Source organism: Camelus bactrianus, chromosome 5 (genome assembly GCF_048773025.1).
Source record: "Camelus bactrianus isolate YW-2024 breed Bactrian camel chromosome 5, ASM4877302v1, whole genome shotgun sequence".
Classification (NCBI taxonomy): Eukaryota; Metazoa; Chordata; class Mammalia; order Artiodactyla; family Camelidae; genus Camelus; species Camelus bactrianus.
Genome location: NC_133543.1, coordinates 4,417,996 through 4,437,482, shown reverse-complemented (window position 1 = coordinate 4,437,482; position 19,487 = coordinate 4,417,996). Strand labels below are relative to the sequence as shown.

The 19,487-nt window shown below is 41.9% G+C and overlaps 1 protein-coding gene across 46 annotated transcripts in view; it reads left to right on the top strand.

The window, feature by feature from the left end:
* The window catches only part of LOC141577670 (trafficking protein particle complex subunit 9-like), a 90,529-nt gene that overhangs the window by 35,251 nt on the left and 35,791 nt on the right, over positions 1-19,487 (top strand). For 27 of the 46 annotated variants that reach the window (XM_074363275.1, XM_074363257.1, XM_074363256.1 and 24 more), the window contains one exon: positions 19,238-19,358. In XM_074363275.1, the coding sequence (XP_074219376.1) occupies positions 19,238-19,358 (121 nt within the window). Of the gene's footprint in view, positions 1-2,875; positions 3,099-16,572; positions 16,738-17,307; positions 17,448-18,642; positions 18,703-19,237; positions 19,463-19,487 lie in introns of all 46 variants that reach the window. The other 19 variants (XM_074363278.1, XM_074363282.1, XM_074363281.1 and 16 more) reach the window with 9 other exon arrangements.

Sequence of the window (19,487 nt, the reverse complement as noted above, 5' to 3'; positions counted from 1 at the left end):
GCTCAGTGTTCTTTAATGGTTCAGAAGCACCGCAGTGATTTTCGCCCCACAGAGGTAAGGTCTTACTCCTTTGACGCTGACGTGGTTGCAAATTACGTACAGGTGCAAAACCAGACTTAGCAGCTTCTGAAGGGAAACTCTCCAGTTCTCCCTTGATAGGCTTTCTTCCACGGGATGTAACCTGCTGCAGCGTAGATCTGAGCTTTCCGTATGGAGTGAGGGTTTGATATCCAAAGTTAGCAAAGAAGGGTCAGATGGAGAAAATCGACGTTAACAATTTATTTTGGGGTTTCATTAGACAAGATGCACTATCGCTTAATGGCCCATATAACGTATGTAATTGAGTACAGAACATTGCATTCCTTACTTTCTAATGAGAGCTGTCTTGCAACGTAAGGTTGTCTGCTTTGGAACTTCAGCTCAGGCAGTAGGGCACCTGTCAGTGTTTTGGTGTGATTGTATTTACACAGTGCATGTAATCTGGGCTTCCTCAGCCCCAAACACTCCAGTGCAGAATCGTAGGCTGTAGCCATCACTTAGTTATACAAATACTTCTACAACTATATGATACAAAAAAAAAAAAAATGAGAGAGAGAGAGAGAGAGAGAGAGAGATTGCCTTTATCAAAGTTCCTTTGATTTTAACTGCAAACTGTTGTTGAGCAGCTCTGGTTTCCTTTGGATATGAATATGTACATTTCTTTGCATGTAACTTGGATTTTAGACTAGAACACCATCCTCTTGCTTTCCAAGATCCAGAAAAATCATAGCCAAATGACATACGTATTAAACATTTTATTATTTTCTTCTGAGACAGAATCCTTGAATCTGGGACTTGGGCTGTGATTTTGCTTTTTGCTCTTCCCACACCTCTTGTCTCACTCCTTTTTCCCACGTGGCCTCCAAGAGTTCATGGTCTCCGAGGAGCAAGTGGACAAACAGTTTGTCGCCAAGCAGTCCTGCTGTAGATGGAGCCCAGCCAAGAGCTAAAGAACATCATCAGAGAGGGCTTTCTTGAAGAAATGGGCTCTACATTCAGTTATGAGGACAGAGTAAGAGTCAGCCAGGAGAAGGAATCAAGAGGGTGACTCAGGTGGCAGGAGCAGCCCGGGTAGAGGCCTGGAGGCTTGTGGGGTGGGGACTCGGGGAGAGTGCACTGTTTGGTCCAGGGTGGAGGGTCCCCATGCTTGGGAGGACCCTGGAGTGGGCCTAGGGTTGGAGGGCTTTGGAGGAGCTTGGTTTTTTACTACAACTGACACAGAAGAGGCAGTGAAGGCTGTCAGCAGAAATTGACCCTCAGGAGAGGTACTCATGGTTTTGCTTCTGATGTTCTACAGAAAGAAGGGGTCGGGGTGGGCGAGAGCAGCTCTGCCCGTCCCTTTGAGACCCACCCCTTCATTCATTTATTCATAACACATGCAATTCTGAGTGTCCAGGGGAGAGAGGGTGGACTCACAGTAGTAAGCAAAATGTATTGCTTCTTGAGAGCTTAGCAGTGTCAGAAGTTGTCTTAGCATAGAATGTTCTAGGAACACAGCAGGGGCACCTAACCCAAAGTGCAGAGGTTCGAGGGAAGGAAGACTTCCTTGACAAACCGTCAAAATGAGCCTGGAGGCAAGTGGGAAGTAGCAGCAGGTCAGGGGGCACCTGAGGTCATTGGGGACCTGTGTACTGAAGTGAGGCTGGGCGAGCAGGGTCGGGGGTGGGGCTAGAACTCTACCAGGGAGCCTCTGAAGGGTTTGAAGTGGGGGTGATGTAATCAAATATGCGCTTTGGGAAGGCTGTCCTGGCTCTGAGTGTGTGTGTGTGTTTGTGTGTGAAGCGGGGAAGAGGGGGAAAATTCCACCAACTGGGAGGGTAATTAGAAGACCATTGACAGGCTGGGGTGCCACCAGTGGGAGAGGGGCGTCGGGGCTGCTTGGGGACGGCAGGGGCAGTGTGGATGCCGGATTTCCTCATGGGGAGGGCTTATTAACGGGGACCCCCTAGCGGCACCTTGTGTCTGGAAGAAAACGGATGCAGCCAGGTGGACTTTTCTCTTCTTCCCTGCCTTGTGTGATGATCTTAGCTCAGCCAACATTTGGAACAGAAGAGCTAAGTTTCAGGGTAGCCCAGGACTTTGTTGAGCTCGTTCGAGTGAGATCTGCATGTTCACATAGCTAGAAACTTCCCGTCTTTTGGATTTCCATAGGGGTATTTATTCTTGATAAAGATTGCTTTCTTGGTGAGAGGAAATTTAATACAGCTGCTGTGTTTCTCAAAAAAAATCTTATCTTTTAAGAAATTTAATATTCAAAAGAATAGCAAAATTTAAAATGATAAAGTAAGGCTTTGGTGTAGTTTCTTTGGTTTCTGAGTTAATGTAGAGTTAGAGCCTTTGCATTACTTAAATAGCACATCCTTGTCAGTATTTAAAGAGCTGTTAGTGAGCGCCCCAGGCCCCACTTCTCAAAGCATCATTAAATCTTGCTCTGAAATAGTGAAGTCATAAAGTTCTTGTTGGCAGAATCCAAACAGTTGGTTTATAATTTGCAGCATAGCAACATTTATAAAATAATAATAGGTTCAAAATTAAGAAAGTGGAAGATAATTGATTTTTTTAAAGCTGAAACATAAACTCTCTTGTGTTAATGTTGCAACTGGAAATTTCGAAAAGAAAAATCCTACTGTAATATCATCTATGTGGAATACATATATGTCTATCACGTTTGCAATGTAACTGGGCAGTGGTTTTTGAAGACAGGAACATTTCAGCTGAGATACTGGCAGTGATGCTTGCTGGTTTTCAATGGAAGACCCTAAATTTGCGTTCTTAGATTTATTCTTTTCTTTTCTGTTCTCTCTCTCTCTAACTTTTTTTTTTTTTTTTTTTGTAGTGAGAGGGCTCAGTAGTGCTTTGCCAGCATGATTTTGGGGCAATTTGGGGGCAGATATCGTGCACAAGCAGTGAGATATTTCCATGCATTTTACTTTCCGGACATCACCATGGAACATGTGGGGGTTTGTGCCTGCAGGCCGGGATGCTGCAGGACTCCCTGATCCATCACCGTTATGTCTTGGAGCTGCTCCAGTCAGTGAATGACTTTCTGTGCCTTGGAGGTAAGGTGATCTGATGCAGATGATCAGATGTGTAACAAAGTACTGTTACTTGAAATAGATAACCTATCAAAAATGGCTCTAAAATACAGGATGAAGGAGGAGAAATGGCTGAGCTGCTTGCATGGGGAATATTCTCAGGTGACTCCCTCATTGTGACTCCTGTCACTCCCCACCCCCCCAGGCCTGCACGGCAGTCATGCTGAAGCAAGCATGCACTTTCTCAGAAACGTGCTGAATTTCCTTGTGCCTCTGTTTGTTGGTTTTTTTTTTTTTCAAAGCACATCTTGCCCATTGCTTAAATGCCATCCCTGCCAAGTCACCTCTTACACTCATTCTTCTGGACCTCGTCCGTACATAGCTGCTGAATGGATGAACAGAATGTAGTATCTCCATGTAGTGGAACATTATTCAGACGTAAGAGTGAATAAAAAAGAAAAAATAAATAAAGGGGAATATGAAAAAGGCCACCAGCTCTGGGAAGTCCACCCTGACTGCTCAACCCGCCCTTTTCCCTTTGAAACCCAATCACTTATGCTCCTCTCTACTCTTATTGATAGTACTTACTAACTTCTAATAAACTTTAACACTTTCAAAAAAAAAAAAAAGAGAGAAGCTGATACCACTTCAACATGGACGAGCCTTCATAACAGCACGTTAAGTGAAAGGAAGCAGACACAAACGGCCACATATTGTTGACTTCAGTGATCTGAAATGCTCAGAATAGGCACATGCAGAGGCAGAGAGCAGGTGATGGTTGCAAGGGGCTGGGTGGAGGGGGGTTGGGGAGTGACAGCTAGTGACAGGGGTGTTCTCCTGGGGTGATGAAGTGTTCTGGAAATAGATGGTGTTGAGGGCTGCACAACCATGAGTGTGCAGAAGACTGCTGAGCGCTGTCTCTGGGAGTGCCTGTCGTTGGGGGCGGATTTATTTTGTTCTCATCCGTGAAGAGTCATCTTGTGCTGAGGCCATTCTACTCTTGTGAGTGGTGAGTCTCAGAGACTTTGCAGAGTCATGTGTTATTTTCCCCCTTGCTGAGTGTAAGCAAAAAATTTTTAAGCCTGAGAAAGTGCTCCATCTGCAGAAATGTCTTTCAGTTTTGCATGGTGTAAAAATCTTGAGAGATTTTTAATCGTTGAGGACAGCCTGTGGGGGGATACAGCCCGTGAAGCCTGGGTGACACTGGGAAGAGCCACGCTTCCATCCCTGACAGGGGTGGGGATTTCACCCCCGTTCAGGCAGTGATGGGCCCAGACCCGTGAGCGGAGTTGACAATCGTGAATATTTACGTGTATCCGCTGCTTCATCTTGGATATTAATTTCAAGCTGAGTCAGTTTGTGGCGGCAGCCTCATCCTACATCAGGAATCTGTACTATCTGCTCTTTGAGGTGAAGACCTTACAGACTTGATTATTTAACATTCTCCCTTGAATTGATATCTCAGATTCCTTTGTCAATAGTAAAACAGCAGAAATATAGACGTCCTTTTATGCCGATGTGACCTGGAGCAGGTTTAGTCTCTGTGCCTCAGTGGCCTTATCTGCGGGTGGGGAAGATGATAACAGTGCTTCCCTCAGAGGGGCTGGTGAGGGGAGAGTGAGGAGCATAAAGGGAGGACTTACACGAGATGCTCATGAATGACAAAATTTAGTGTTCTCAGCCTGGTGAGGCCACAGGGGCCGAGATGGCCGAACAGAGCATTCCTAGCCGGAGCTCGATCCGTGTTGGCAGCTGTTATGATCAGTATCACCACTGTGGGTTATCAGGCAGTTTTAAGACTTGGTAATAGGAATTCATGAATAATGTTAAAAGATTAGACAACTCAGATCCGGTTTACATAGTTCTCAAGATTTCCTTTGAGAAATGGATATTTTTCCCCCATCTTTAATCTGAGTTGAGTCTCTAAAAAAATTCTGTATTCCTCCATCTTTTTTATTTAATTCTCCATTTCTTGAAAAAAAAAGTCTTTAAATGGGGTTACTGGTGTCTGAACTGAGGGTCTCATGCATGCTGAGCACATACTCTCTCAAGTGAGGTATAATCTCCCGCGTGATTTTTTTTAAACTTTTCTTTCTTAGTATTCAGAGGTTAGAGGCCTCTAATTCTTTTTCTGGAGACATGTCCATGAACCTGTAAATCTATAATCAGTGGACAAAATTTGGTTTATGAAAAAATTCTATAAAACTTTCTGCAATCCATTCAAAAGGAAATGCTCATTGACATAAAATGTTTCTCCTTTATGGTGATTTCTAATTTTTTGTCTGCCTTAACTTATTAAAAGTAATCCTCATCATCATAATGACCAAGCTTGCTCTGAGTGGACACCTCCCTAAGGCTAAAATGCTTTCCTCATGTTTTACCTCATAGCAGGTTTTTAAGGGTAGGTATCAGTGTCTCCTTTTTTGCAGCTGAGGGATTGAGAGATGGGGCAGCTTGTCCAAAATCTCACACAGCTGGCGCTGGCAGACTCAGGGCTGTAACCCAGGCTGCACAGGATGCTTTCTCAATGGCTCCTCTGATCAGCCCCGTGTTGAGTGGTTTCCCGAACTCCTGTGAGTCCATAAATGAACGATTTTAGCGGTCTCAGTTTGATGAAGCCTTCAAAGGAGACACACCAGTGAGAATGTGAGACAGAGTGGCATAAATTGAAATTGTACATTTTCACAAATGTTGCATTCTCAGGCAATGACTTAAAAAGTATATGTTTTTTTATTTTAGTGCTCTGTAAACACTAAAAACAAAACATTAAAAATGATTATAATGCAAAATAGGAGTGGGCTTTGAAAGTCCAACCATTGCTAATGATGTTGCTTGTTTTTCTCTAGTGGTGCTTATTGACAGAAAAATTTACAAAGACTGAATTGGTTCTATGTAGTCTTAGTATGGAGGAAAGTTTTGTCAGTGAATATTGTAAGTAAAATCTTTACTCTTTTCTTTCCTGATGATGAATATGTAAGTTGTTTTCATGGCTTAAGTACATTTCCTCATTTGTGAAATTTGAGTGATGCCGTTTACCTTGTTTGACTGTGAGATGTAGACGCCTTGTATACGAAGCACCCAAGAGCTGCTGAGTAAAAATATGCTGTCACAAGGACAGATAGTTTAGAAGGATCAACTCTGAATACTAAAGAGGGTGGCTTGTTTCTGATGCATATTCAATATGCATATATATGAATATATGAATATGGCTTAAAGTAACAAGGATTCAAGGTTTTGTGTGTGTGTGCAGTATGAAGGTTTAATGAAATCTGTATCATTCTAGTGAGACAGGGACTAGTTAAATCACCTTAAGCAGACGGCCTTGAAGATTATTTACACAGAATGTGTGTTGTTACAACTCAGAATTCATGTTGCCGTGTAACCATCCACTCAGAAGTTTAAATTCGTAGAAATCTGACCGGAACTATTAAGTTTAGAAAAATCCACATTGATCATTTTAAGGGAATAAGCTTCTTTCTTTTGTGATTAAAGAAATTTTGATTTATTTTTCTGCATGCTTAATAGGTTTTAAAATATCAAAACATTGATTTGACATGTCACTTTTTTTTAATAGAATAAAGCTCATGCTGTTTTAATGTGCAAATAAATGTTTTTGTATTTCAAAACACTTGTATGATTTCCTGGCTCTTTGAGAAGTATTTTGCAAGATACTTAGATTACCTACTGTTGGAAAAATACAGACGTGACTTTTATGAATAGAGGTCTAGTACAGATCTGTTGGTTTTTGCTACAGTGCATGACATGAGGCCTAGGAGAGAGAGCTTTGCTGCTGATTGCCGGAAGGACAGATCCCAGATCTCAGTCTCCCCTCCTGTAAAATGAAGTGGCTGGACTGGATTCTTTCCTCTTCTAAGATGAGTTTCCATGAGCCTGTGTCTTTTGTTTATATTCAAGAGTATTAGCAATGTCAGATAATATACTGAATACCCCTCCCTTCCCCGAAGCAAACTGCAGTATGTGCTACAGAAGCTTTTAGTTATCTGATTCTTGTTTCTGATTCAACAGGCAATTTTTGTGTTGCATCTTTCCCGGCAACCTGGAAGGTCTTTTTAGCCATAGGAGGCGCTGTTGCACCTTCATACAGTCTTAATTTTCCTGTTTGTAAAAGAAGGCTTAACGAATATTTTTTTGCTTTGATTCCTTTGCTTAGTGCTTCAGAATAGCACAATGTCCATTATGTCTGTCTACCTGGAAAAATTATTCTGCTTATATCTTTGTTTTATTCTGTCATCTCGCTGTGAACATTTCAGACTTGCTGTGCAGACAATGGCAAAATCGGTCTTTTATTCCAGTGTTAGCAACCAGTGAGCCGGGATTTTATAAAGCAGCTAGAAGCGGCCTCTTGAGCACCTTAAAGCTGAAAAGTGTACTGAGTTCCCTGAGTATTGACCCAGCCGCTGTGTGTCATTTGGTGGGAGGTGATTTTGTACATAGAAGAAGGAGTGTAGTGATTTGACTTGGGTTTGCGTGCACGCGCTGCCACTGAGCCACGTGAGCCTGAGTCAGTTTGTTCTGAGTTTCTCCCTCGTCTGTGAGATGGGGATGCTCGTATATGCTTTGCAGAATTGTGAGAATTAGAAATTATGTAAAGTGTTTAGCACAGTGGGAATGTCAAAGGGCTCATAAAGTTTAGCTCCTGTTTTGTATGAAGCCATCATTTTAGAGTCTTTGGCAATTACTAAGAAACAGGAAAATAAGAAAAGCTGGTTTTATGATGAAAGATATTTGAGGAGGTTCCATAGTTCCTATACCCATAATTTAGCATCAGCAAAGTCAGGACGGTTACACAGTCCCCCTGAACCAATGTTAAGCCACAGAATTTTTTGGTACTTCATATATATTGGGGCTTAAGTGGACCCAATACTTATACACATGTTTTCTCCAGCAGCCAACTGAGAGATGACACAGAAGAACAGACAGGCGATAAATGTCTCCTTTATTACTGATGAAGCCACGTTCTCCATGAAATTCAGGGCTGTGGGAAAATGCGTGTCATGATACTGTGTCCCAGAATTAGAGACTCACGCAGTCCCAGGTAACTCTGGGCCACAGCGAGCCTTCCCTTAAGATGATCTGCCCCATCCTGCACAGGGCTGCCCTGCCAAGGAGCTGAGCATCCCGGCTGCTCCCCAAGGGTGGCCAACACTGGAGGGAAAGGAAAGGTTTCATATGCCCTGCTTGTCTCTCCGGACTCACACCTCAATCTGGTATTGTGAAGAGTGCTAGCCGTTGGCCAGGGGTCAGGGGTGTGAAGGGGGAAGCACTCTCCATGGACCAGAGTAGTGTGGAGGAGGCATCCCTTCTCTCAGTATAAACAAGAGAAGGGTGCTCTCCAAGAGTTTATAAGAGGGGAAATAAGGATTTCCTTTGGGACTCAGACTAGCCATGAAACACAGAAGATGATTAGTAGGGAGACTTGTAAATCTCTTTCTTATTAAATTCACATTTGTTGAGCACCAAAAATGTGCTACATACTTTTCTGAGCGTTTTACAGAAATGAATCCTTCAATCTTCACAACAAGTGAGTAAGGGAGATTTGATTGTTATCCCAGGTTTACAATGTGGAAATTGAGGCACAGAGAGAGTAAGTAAGTTGGCCAAGGTCACAGAGCTAGTAAGTGGCAGAGCTGGAATTTAAACCCTTGCTGTCTGGTTTCGAGGCTCCCAGGGATGGGCTTTGGGTGTTTAGAGGTATCTGCATCCCTGGATCTCTGTACCTCTGTGCATCACTTAGCCCGGAAAGGACAGGGAAAGGAGAGTTACACAGGTGCTCACAGTCGTGTCTCAGCCACTGTCCACGGACAGTGCACCGTGATTGGCGTTAAATGTCTTCTGGGCTGCAGATCTGTTCGTATAACAGAAATTTAGTCCATTGAGTTAATCTAGAAAACCTTCCTGCTCTGCTTCTGTCCATGGTTGCCATGTGACTGCCTGCCCGTGATTGGGCCGTTGAGGAGAATTTGTACTCATAGTTGAACTCTGATATTTCAGTCTGGTTCGTAGTTTCACATCTCCTGCTACATTAATAAATTCAATTTCTGGTTTTCTTGCATCAGTCTCTGATGAGTTTGGTTCATGTGACATCAGTCCATGGGAGCCCAGGGTTGCTGACGGTATATTTTCTGAGCACGTTGTGGCACTTCTACCCGTGCGGACCTGGGTGGAAGATTTCCGCCTTCCGCACTGATTTCCCCGAAGAGCAGGGTCCTCTCCCACCCCCGGATGTGAGGCTGGGAGCTCTCAGAGTAGGCCAGTCAGAGGCCAAGTCCACCAATCAGAAAATGATGAAGTCCTTGGAAGTGGGTTTAATAGAAAAAAAGGGCTTCCAGGTAGTCCGATGGGCTGTTCGAGTCCATTTGGTGAAAAGCTATCCACTGTTTCTGGTTGAGCTGCTTCTTTGCTGTTGAAAAGTCTGGATTACATGGAGGGATTTTAAAAAGCAGAAAGGTGTGATTTCATGAGGTACATCCACACCGGTGAGAAGTGATGGATGACCGCCTGTGTGAGGCATAGACAGAGTCTTACAAACTTCATAAAACAGCTTTAAAACTCTGCCATCTGAATGCACTTCATATGGGGTCCAATTCATGACTGGGCATGCTGAGAGGGCAAATAATTGATAATGGCAGAAAGGACACGGAGGCATCAAAAAGGTCTCAGTCATGTTCCCTGTTTAAAGGATGTGGCACAATGTAATATATTTGAGCTGGTTCTTCACTGAACAGTTTTGAGTGTTTTCTGGGACTCCCCAGTGCACCAAGGTTCCGTGCAGCTGGTTGTCCCCTCAGTGCAGCTCTGTCAGCGCTCATCCTGGGCTGACGTGGTGTCACGGGGAGCAGGACGGTCAGCGTCCCCGGCTCCTCCGAGCTCCGTTTCTTCATCCGCAATGCTGGGTTTCTCTTCGGTGTCTACTTAGTAGGGTTGCTGAGAATCACACGTGATGGTTGTCAGGGGCGATTTGTGGTTGTCTCTGTGATTGTCATATAGTGAATATTTGATAGAAACTCTTGTATTTTATTAAAATTATGGCTCCTAGATTGCAGTGGTTTTTAGTCTGCATTTACTCTTTTTATAAATTTATTCTTATTTTTAAATAAGCACTTATTTTTATGAAGGTACTGGGGACTGAAGCCAGCACATTGTGCATGCTAAGCAGGTGTTCTACAACTGAGTAATACAGACCCTCCTTGTCTGAACTTAAAAATAAATATTTCAATACACAAAATAGCTCTTAAACACCATCATGGGACCTATTTTCTGTATAGACAATTGAATACATATGCTATTTCAATAAGAATAAATGTTGTTGGGACATACTTTCTGAATCTGTTTATGTGTTTAAAAACGATCATAGGTAGTGATAAACACGAGTCTTGGATCCACTACTTAGGGTCTGTTTTGCCATCATGGGAAATTATATTCTACAGAGAAGGCTAATTGGGTCTCGTTGATATTTGGATGATTTAGCAGATGATGAAGGCTTTCAAAAGCTGACAGTTTTGTATTTTAAACTAACTACAAAGTTATCTTCTATAAATTGGAAGTCCTCAGCTTGTGAATTGCCCAGTAATTCAGTGTGTACATGTCTGTGTCTCTGTGAACGTGTGTGTGTGTGTGTGTGTGTGTGATTTCAGGAAGGTAGAAATAAGTTCCATATAGCCTTCTGATACCTTTCTCTTCCAGTTCAAGGTGTAGGCATATATTTATACAAATAAATTGATACTCTTTTGTCATTTGGCATATTGGTGTGTATAAAACGTTCTCATACTTGAGCTTAGAAAATAGGGGAGATAGAGGCAGGAAGGTTCCTTACACTTTGTGCAGGATGAGAAACAGTAGCTTTTCTTTTTTCTACTAAAGCAAACTGGCACTGAATTGTAACATACTATTACTCAGAATTGCTTTTCTGATCAGATACGAGTGCCTCAGATTTTTCAAGGCAACATGAATGATGAAATGTGTTTTAGCAGTTATCTTTAAATGTAGTTTTATTTTTTAAGTAAAAGGCTATAGCCTGTCCTTTCTTCCAGCGTTACAAGAAGTTCCCATTGATCCAGGTACATGATAAATGTGCTTAGTTTCTTCGGGTTATTGTTTTTGTTTTTTTTTTTTAAGTGCTTGTTTCATTGTGGTGTGAATGAATGTTTAAAATTTCTGGATTTTGATGTTTAGAACATGCTGATTTATCAGAACTGTTAAAAACCTGATTGTTGTTTGGTCCTCGTTTGGTGGGGCAACCTATTGATTTCTGTTGTCTGTTAAAGAGGGAAATTCTTCCTCTAGCCTGTAGATCATTAAGTGAATGGTTTGCAGTGTGCCTTTAAAATTCTTTGAATGCATTGAGCATGTTTGTCCAGTGAATTTTGAATTGACTCATAGTAATGACTTTGTTTGATTCTGTGGCTTTTGCTCCTCTCCACATGAATTTGAATTCTCTGTTGCATTTTATATACGTGTTCTTAACAGGGGAAGAAATTTTGCATTTTTTACATAGGTGGGTTTTCCTATCCCCTCTGAATTCCTTCTGTAATTGATACAGCGAAAATCTGTTATTGCAGTGCTTAATTATTTCATAAACTATTTTTTGGCTTAATCAGAAACAATGACAAAGAATGATAATTAAAAAACATGAAAACCTTCCTTCCTTTGAAGAATAGAAATGAGGTGGTCAGGCTCACGCGTGCTTTGTACCTGACACCCTTACTTTCATGTCATTGTGTATCATGATTCGGAGTTGGAGTTGCTTCAGGTTTGTAGATTTTTGTTTTAACATTTGTGTTGAATTCATTCTCTAGGCTGATGTTTCCTGTTGCGTTTGTGGAAAGCGTAGGTGAAGGGAAACAGATACTACGTTTTGTATTCAGGAGGCCTGAGTTGCTGAAGAGAATAGAGTAGAGGGTGGGCTGAGTAACAGAGTGACACTCCCTCACCTCCAGGCTGAAGTTGATGAACAATGAAATCAATTAGGTGTATCGGTATTTATTTGACCAATAGAAGTCAGAGGGCCCAGACTGTCTAGTTATGCGCAATGGAAAGTACTGAATTCACCTGCAGAATTAGGTGATTTACCAAGTAGAAGCAGCTTAGAGCAATCAGAAAAATCAGTTCTATGATGAGATATAAAAAGAATATAATATCTATTATTTCTGAAACTTTTCTATGTTAAGTTGTGTAGAGCTAAAATTAAGTTCCAAGCACCAGGATTTAAGAGTCTGGGTGGTTCTGTGGGATCGTTATTCAGGGATGTGTCTAGACCCTGCTGGAATGCCCGAAGCTGGCAGGAAAAGACCCAGAGCCAGGATTTGTCATTCTAGGGTGTCCTCCATAAGGGTTCCATGTGATAGCCCATGATTGGGTTAACAAATTTAACAGACACCAGACGCATGTCAACCTTAAGAAGAAAAAGTGTGCTTATTAACTGCTTTCAAGCAAGCACCTGTGCATCCTCACTCCTGTGTCCTTGCCATAAAAAGCAGAGACAATGCCTTGCTTGCATATTTGAGGTTTTAGATAGCACTCTGTTCATTGCACAGCAATGACCCAGGCCCTCAGCTATAAATGCTGGGCTTGCGTGCTGTTAGATACTCTATTATCCCCAAAACACGGACCTGGCTGGACTGGTGGTCTGCTTTGTAATGAATATCTAAAGAATTTATCTTGTTCCCCTCTCCCCATGACTCCCCTAAAGGTAAACTAAGACTTTTTACTCATTGTGGATTCTACAATCTCTGTCTCATCCTGTCTTTCCCAAAGTTCCTGTTTACTATCACACAACTGTTAAAGACTATTTTCTTTGATTATACACAATAAATATGGGAGCATTTGAGAGGCTCTTGGAGTTGGCTCCCTACTCCCTCTCGCTTTCTTTCGTTTTTCCACAGTCTTGAGTCATTCATTCCATGTCGGTAAGACTTCTGCCAGACAGTACCCACAGTTCCAGGTGAGAAGGATGCAGACTTTATCTCTCCTACCCGAGGGAGAGAGAGAAGAGAATTGAGATCTGCTCCCCCGTGGTCCCTTCCTGCCCCATGGCCACTGCAGTTCACCTGCAGCCTTCTGGCCTCTGCTCTCATGGCCTCTGTCCCAAGAATGATATCAGCCTTTTTTTCCCTTGTCAATATTTCCTGTGCCTTTCAGGAGTTGGTCTCTTCTCTGCAATTCCACCCTGGCAGATGTGATGGTGGTCAGCGTGCTGGTGGGCAGTCATTTGGGGACTCCCAGGAGCCATTCTGATTCTCCTGAGTCTCTCATTCGGGGTTACAAAACTGTTGAGAACCGGAGGAATCCCATTCAAGTGAGGTCAACACAGTATTACATCACTTTCATTTTTTTTTGAATTTTCAGTGGAGAAATTATTTGTAACAAACTGTTCCAGATTTTCGGCCGCCTGCTTTCCTCACCAGTAATTCCTTGTTGGCTCTGGTGCTTGTTTAAAGAGCCAGGTTTCTTCTCTGGTCATTTCTAGCAGCTGGGCTTGCCGAATCCTTGATCTGCATTTGAAGCAGAATGCTTCTTCGTGATGTCAAACTGATTTTCCTTGTCATGTCTTAATATTTTGTGTACACTCAGCAACTGTTTCAAGTGAAATGCTCTTGTCCAATTTCGGTTAACTCACATTTGCTGAACTCCTGCTTTCATGCTGAGGGCAGTTTCTTCTTCCTGTAATAAAATTTAGCAATTTGCATTTACTATGGGAAGGTACTGGCCCGAGGTGCTCTCGTTCTTAACAGTTTTAATAACAATTCACCCCTTAAAATGTACAGTGGTTTTTACTCTATGCCCAGAATTGTGCATCCCATTCAATCTTAGAACATTTTCATCCCCCCAACAGGAAGCTCCTTATGCATAAGCAGACATCCCCATCTTCCCCATCCTCTCACAGCCCCATGGAGCCACTTTTCTCTCTCTGTGGGTTTGCATCTGCTGGAAATTTCATGTAAATCGAGTTACTTCATGTAAGTGGAAGCATCTATTGTGACTGACTTCTTTCACACTGAGTAACGTTTTCAATATTTGTCCACTTTGTGGCCTGGGTCAGTACTCTATGCTTTGCTATTGCTGAATAATATTCCTCTGTATGGCTGGGCCCCTCTGTTTACCCATTCATCACGTGATAGGCATTTGTGTTGTTTCTGCTTTTTGGCTGTGATGAGTAATGGCACCGTGAATATTCCTGTAGGAGTTTTTATGTGAACATTTGTTTTCAATTCTCTTACGTGTGTGCCCAGGAAGCAAAATTGCCTTTTTATTCAGAAACCAAATGTTCAACTCACTAAGGACCTGCCAGGCGTTTTTGCAAAGTAGCCAGGCTGTGTTACATCCTCACCAGCAACGGCTGCGACCTCTGCATCTTCTGTGTCCTCATTAGTGCTCGTTACACTTTTTTTGATTATAACCTATTGTAGTGAGTGTGAAGCGGTTTCTCCTAGTGGTTTTAACTTGATTTCCCTTACAGCTAATGATATTGAACATCGTTTCGTTGTGCTTATTGGTCATTTGTATATTTTCCTTGATAAATTTTTTTCAGATCCTCTATTCATTTTTTAATTGAGTTGCCTTTTTATTGTTCTGTAGTAGGAGGTTCTTTTTGTTTTTGTTTTTTTTTTTTTTTTTTTTTTTTTTTTGGTAGATACAAATTCCTTATCAGATAAATGATTTGAAAAAATTTCTGCTGTGTGTTGTTTTTTCACTTTCTGGATGGTGTCCTTTGAAGCAAAGTTTTAAAATTTGATGAACTCCAATTTATCTCTGTTTTCTTTTTCCTTGTCCTTTTGGGGTAATATTTAATATCTGAGGTATTTTATTTAACCTTTTATATATAAAATAACTTAATTATTAGGACCGTTCTAGGAGACGGGTGCTGTTATTGTCCCCAGTCTATGGATAGGAGACTGGGATGCAGAAAATTTCACTGACTTATCAGTGTCAAAGCTACCCAGTGCTGTGGGAGTTCAGACCCTCATGTTTGTCCCCAGCATCTGTGCTCTTCACCACCATGCTCCACTCCTTCCTGGAATCGTTAATGAAAAATCTTTACTTTTTTGATTTCTTTTTAGTTTTTGTTTTTCTCATTGGGGCCTCATCTCCTCATTTTCCTTAAAGAGATCAGTGTAGGTTTATTTTAGGTCTCATGTAGGCAGAAGCATTGCTATCAGTTAACTTCTTTATTACTCACTCCCCATTGATGGCTGTTGCTAATTGACCTACTGAAGTCTTGCTTTAGTCTTTCCTTCTCATGACACTAACAACAGAGTCATGACTTACAGAATGCTTAAAGAAGAAAGTACTTGATTGATTTTATTTTGCTACCCAATCAAACCAATCAAATAAAAACCCCAGAGTTGACAAAGACGGTAAGCCCTCCAGAAGAGGCTCACTGTCTTCCTTGTGTTTCATTTGTTTGGTCACAGTGTCTGGATAGTGCCTTGCTTTCCAGCAATTTTGTTAGGATACAGTGCTCGTGAATCATTGTAAGGACAGAATTTTAACAACAGACTGTGCTGTTCATTTCACGAGGGAAAAGTTAATATAGAAATACTGCTCAGATCTATTTTAAAATTAAGCTTGGAATTTTGAGAAGAGTTCAAGAAACATACAAAGATCTTTTTCACTAATTTTATATCTATCTTAGACACATTATGGTTACATAGCAGAGTACCTTATCAAGTAGATTTGACAAGAGGTGTGTATTATTGATTATTTGTTTTAGTTGAAATATTCTACCTGGGATAAAATATTCAGTGCCCATAAATGAACAAATATGTTTGTATTTCTATGCAACATGGGAGCAGACTTCATATGTTTCTATATAATATATATGACTGTGTGTTTTAATCTGTCTTTCAGTGTTTTTATAGTTTTTCAGCAATGTTGTAACTTTAGAATTCTTCTAAGAAAATCACCCCAGATTCTAGTGCAGTTTGTACTGTGTATCCTGTCTTACGCATGGGATTCCACTCTCCCCACAGGGAGGAATTTCCTCTTCTATTGTGTTAGTATCAGAGTTAAAGGAACTGTGATTTCTAGGCCTTTGCTCTCCATGTGTTTGCAGTTGGCTGTCAATCGCGATTTTCCCTTTCTTGAGTTTTCATTGTTCAATTAGAATTTTTGAAAATAAGTATTAATATGTTGCATCGATCTCCATAGAAACTTGATGTGTTTGTGCTTTTCAATTTTCAATTTATGTAAAATGTAAATACACACTTGTTTTTAAGTAGTCCTTTTTCACTAGATATTTGGTTACCTCTTTATAGTTAAAATATTTTTTTCCCAATGAATGAATCGGTGTGCATATTTTAAAAGATACCTTACTTTTTATTTTTCTTATTGTAACAGTTATATTCATTGTAGAGAATTTAGAAAATACGGATATACACAGTAAAAACTTCACAATGGCCTCTAATCTCACCTAGACATACAGATGTTAGGTTTGAAAATGAGAATTACAAGTCCTCTCACATTGTTCTTCTTTTTCAAGTACGTTCTGGTTACTGAGACCCTCGAATTCCCATATGAATTGTAGCAGCAGATAGTCAGTTTCTGCAGAGGAGACCGCAGGGATTGTGATCGAGGCCACGTTGAATATACGGATCGTTCTGGGGAGCACTGCCATTCCAAGAGCGCTGTCATCTGATCCAGCAATGTGCGTGGTTTGTCTGTCCTTGTATTTAGGTTTTGTTTAATTTTTTTTTAACAATGCTTTGAGTTTACAGAGTTATTTTACTTTTTTTTTTTGCCTTTATACTGAGGACAAGTGTGCCAGGTACCGGGATCAGAAGTGTATTTGAGCCCCGCCACTTGCTGCCACCATGGTCGCTGCGCTCTTGCTTCACCCGCTCTACAAACTTGCACAGAATAGGACCTCAGTAACTCTCTCTCTCGAATGATTATATGCTTGTTGGATGATGCTTGAGAGTCCGTGTGATGATTTTTTTCCCCAGCCTTTCCCCACTTCTTTACTATGCCCTTTCTCTTCCTTTCCTCCAGCCTGGGTTTCAGTTTACCTGTGGCATTGATTTTTCTTGTCTGTAGACACTTCCTTTCACTGGTTCACGATAATTTTACATGTGGGCTGTGGAAACTTGCTAGATGTCAAGAAAGAGCCAATCCATTGCATGCTAGTAGTTTTAGAGTGCATTATTGTTTTATCGATTGAAATTAAATCAGGGTGACACCCTGAGCCCTCCCGTGAGCTGTTTTTGCCTTCCTACAGGTGATAATGCTCTGGCTGCTGAATGTGCCCTTTCCCCAGACTTGGTTTTGGAGTTAAGTCACCATCAGTGGAGCCCTCTCTTTAAAAGATGAAGAAAATATTTGCTCCTTCTCCCTGGTTGGGGACTTGGATGAGATGAGGTAACAGATAAAGAATGGAGCCCCACCTCATTCTAACACCCGATCATTCCGTTTCTTTCTCCACGGAAAAAGAGTACAATTCAACACTATAAAGATTGATTGTGAGCAAATGAGATAGACAGGACAACCGATCATTTATTAAATATACTTTCATGCCAGAAACAAATGTATTATACACACAAAAAGCACAAAAAGCACGGTAGTACCGTGATTACAAACGTGGGTCCGAGTTCGAGTCCTGCTCTGGAATGACCAGTCCTGTGAGATGGAGAACTGGTAGGTTGGCTTAGCCTCTCCTGGGCTTGTTTTCTGTCCTGCAGAGATGGGGCTCGCTATGGGTCCCTCCCCCTTAGAGGTGCTGTAGTGTGCAAATGATGCGCGTGGGCAGCCCGAGCACAGCTGCTCGTTCCTCGTAAGTGCAGGAGAGCATAGCTTTTGTGGTGAAGGCTTTATAACAGCCCCGTGTAGACACTCAGTGCTCCAAAGGGATGCCTTGTGGTTTGGAGATGGGATTCTCATTTCTGTAAATACCCAAGGATTGTGTAATTGGGCCCTGCTGATTTGAATCTATTCTTTAGAAAGTACATATTATAGATATATTTTTCAAGCATGCATGCTTTTTTCTTTTATTATTTATAGTTCTACCCTCTCTCTTGGTGGGACTTTTCATGGAATCCAGGAAACAGCCCTAAGCCACCTAGCTCTTCACACGTCTCCGTGGCGGTTTTCTTCCCTGACTAGAAGAGGGTTCTGCATAGGGAATTTTCTTTGTTCCCCTTTTCTTGGAGTCTCTCTGTCTGACTGCCCACCTCTCACCTGTCCAACTGTCCATTTCTCTACCCACTTATTCTTCTGACTTGTTCCAAAAAGCATTTCAGGCAGCTTACAGAAGAACAGATACCAAATAAACAGGTGAGAAAATGGGGCCAATTTCAGACAGTGAGGCTAGGAGGCGAGCCTGTGTGAGGGTGGCAGGCATGAGAGACACGCGTCTGCCCTGTGACTTATATGATCGACAGCAAGAGTGTGCCTGAGGCTCCCAGCAGACACAGGGAAGCAGGGTTTGTGGGAGATGCTCACTGGCTGTGAAATAAATAAGTGGCTGAGGAGAAGCCCAGCCTTTCCAGCTACTAAGGCTAAGGAGAATATTTTGAGTGTCTTCAACATCAGAGTATTTCTTCTTTTCTTTTGTCAGAGTTCTACATATAGTTGGTTACATTCTGTACCTGGAAATTTCTACAAAATTTCTTCCCACGTGAGTCCTATGACTCGGGAATGGGGTGGTTCTGCTCATTGACTGGGGTTGGCCAGAAACCGAAAATGACAGCTTCAAAGGAGCCTGGGATTTCTCAGTTATGTTTTGTCAGTACTGTAGAGTTCAAAAAATGCTTTCACAGTATCTCTCCATCTGAGTCGGCAGCGTGCTCTCTTACCAGCATCAGGAGCTCAGGGCCACGGGATGGTGGGGGCTGACTGCATTGCCGTCAAGACAGCTGAGCTAGTCACTGCAGGTGTGGTTCTTTTACGTAAGGCCTTTCATGTTCTTTACTTGAATGTTTCAACAGGGAGTTAATTAACTGAGTCAATTAACATTTAATAAATATGATGCTTGGTTGAAAAGACAGTTATAGACAGAATATAATCTCTGAAGCCTTTAAAAACGGTCTCATTAATGAAATATCAGTGGGGGAGATACACAGTTTATCTTATTTATGCCTGTCTTTTAAAGTAACAAAGAAAGAAGACATAAAATGCAGAGGATGGTTTCTGTTCTTCCTTTCTGCTTGCAGGTGCCCTCACCTCCAGTAGCATCCATCCAGACACCGGAACTGACACTGGCCGTGCTCAGAAATTCCTCAGCCCTGAAGACACAACTGACAAACCGAAGGGGGCCACGCCCTTTTACAGCAGGTGCTCTCACTTTGTGGATCCTTATGTAACTGAGCGGTGTCAATCAGGATTGCCCGTTTTACATTGTGTGGCACTGCTGCGGTGTCTCCTAGTTACTTGTTTCTGTAAGTATTCATGTATTATTCCCCA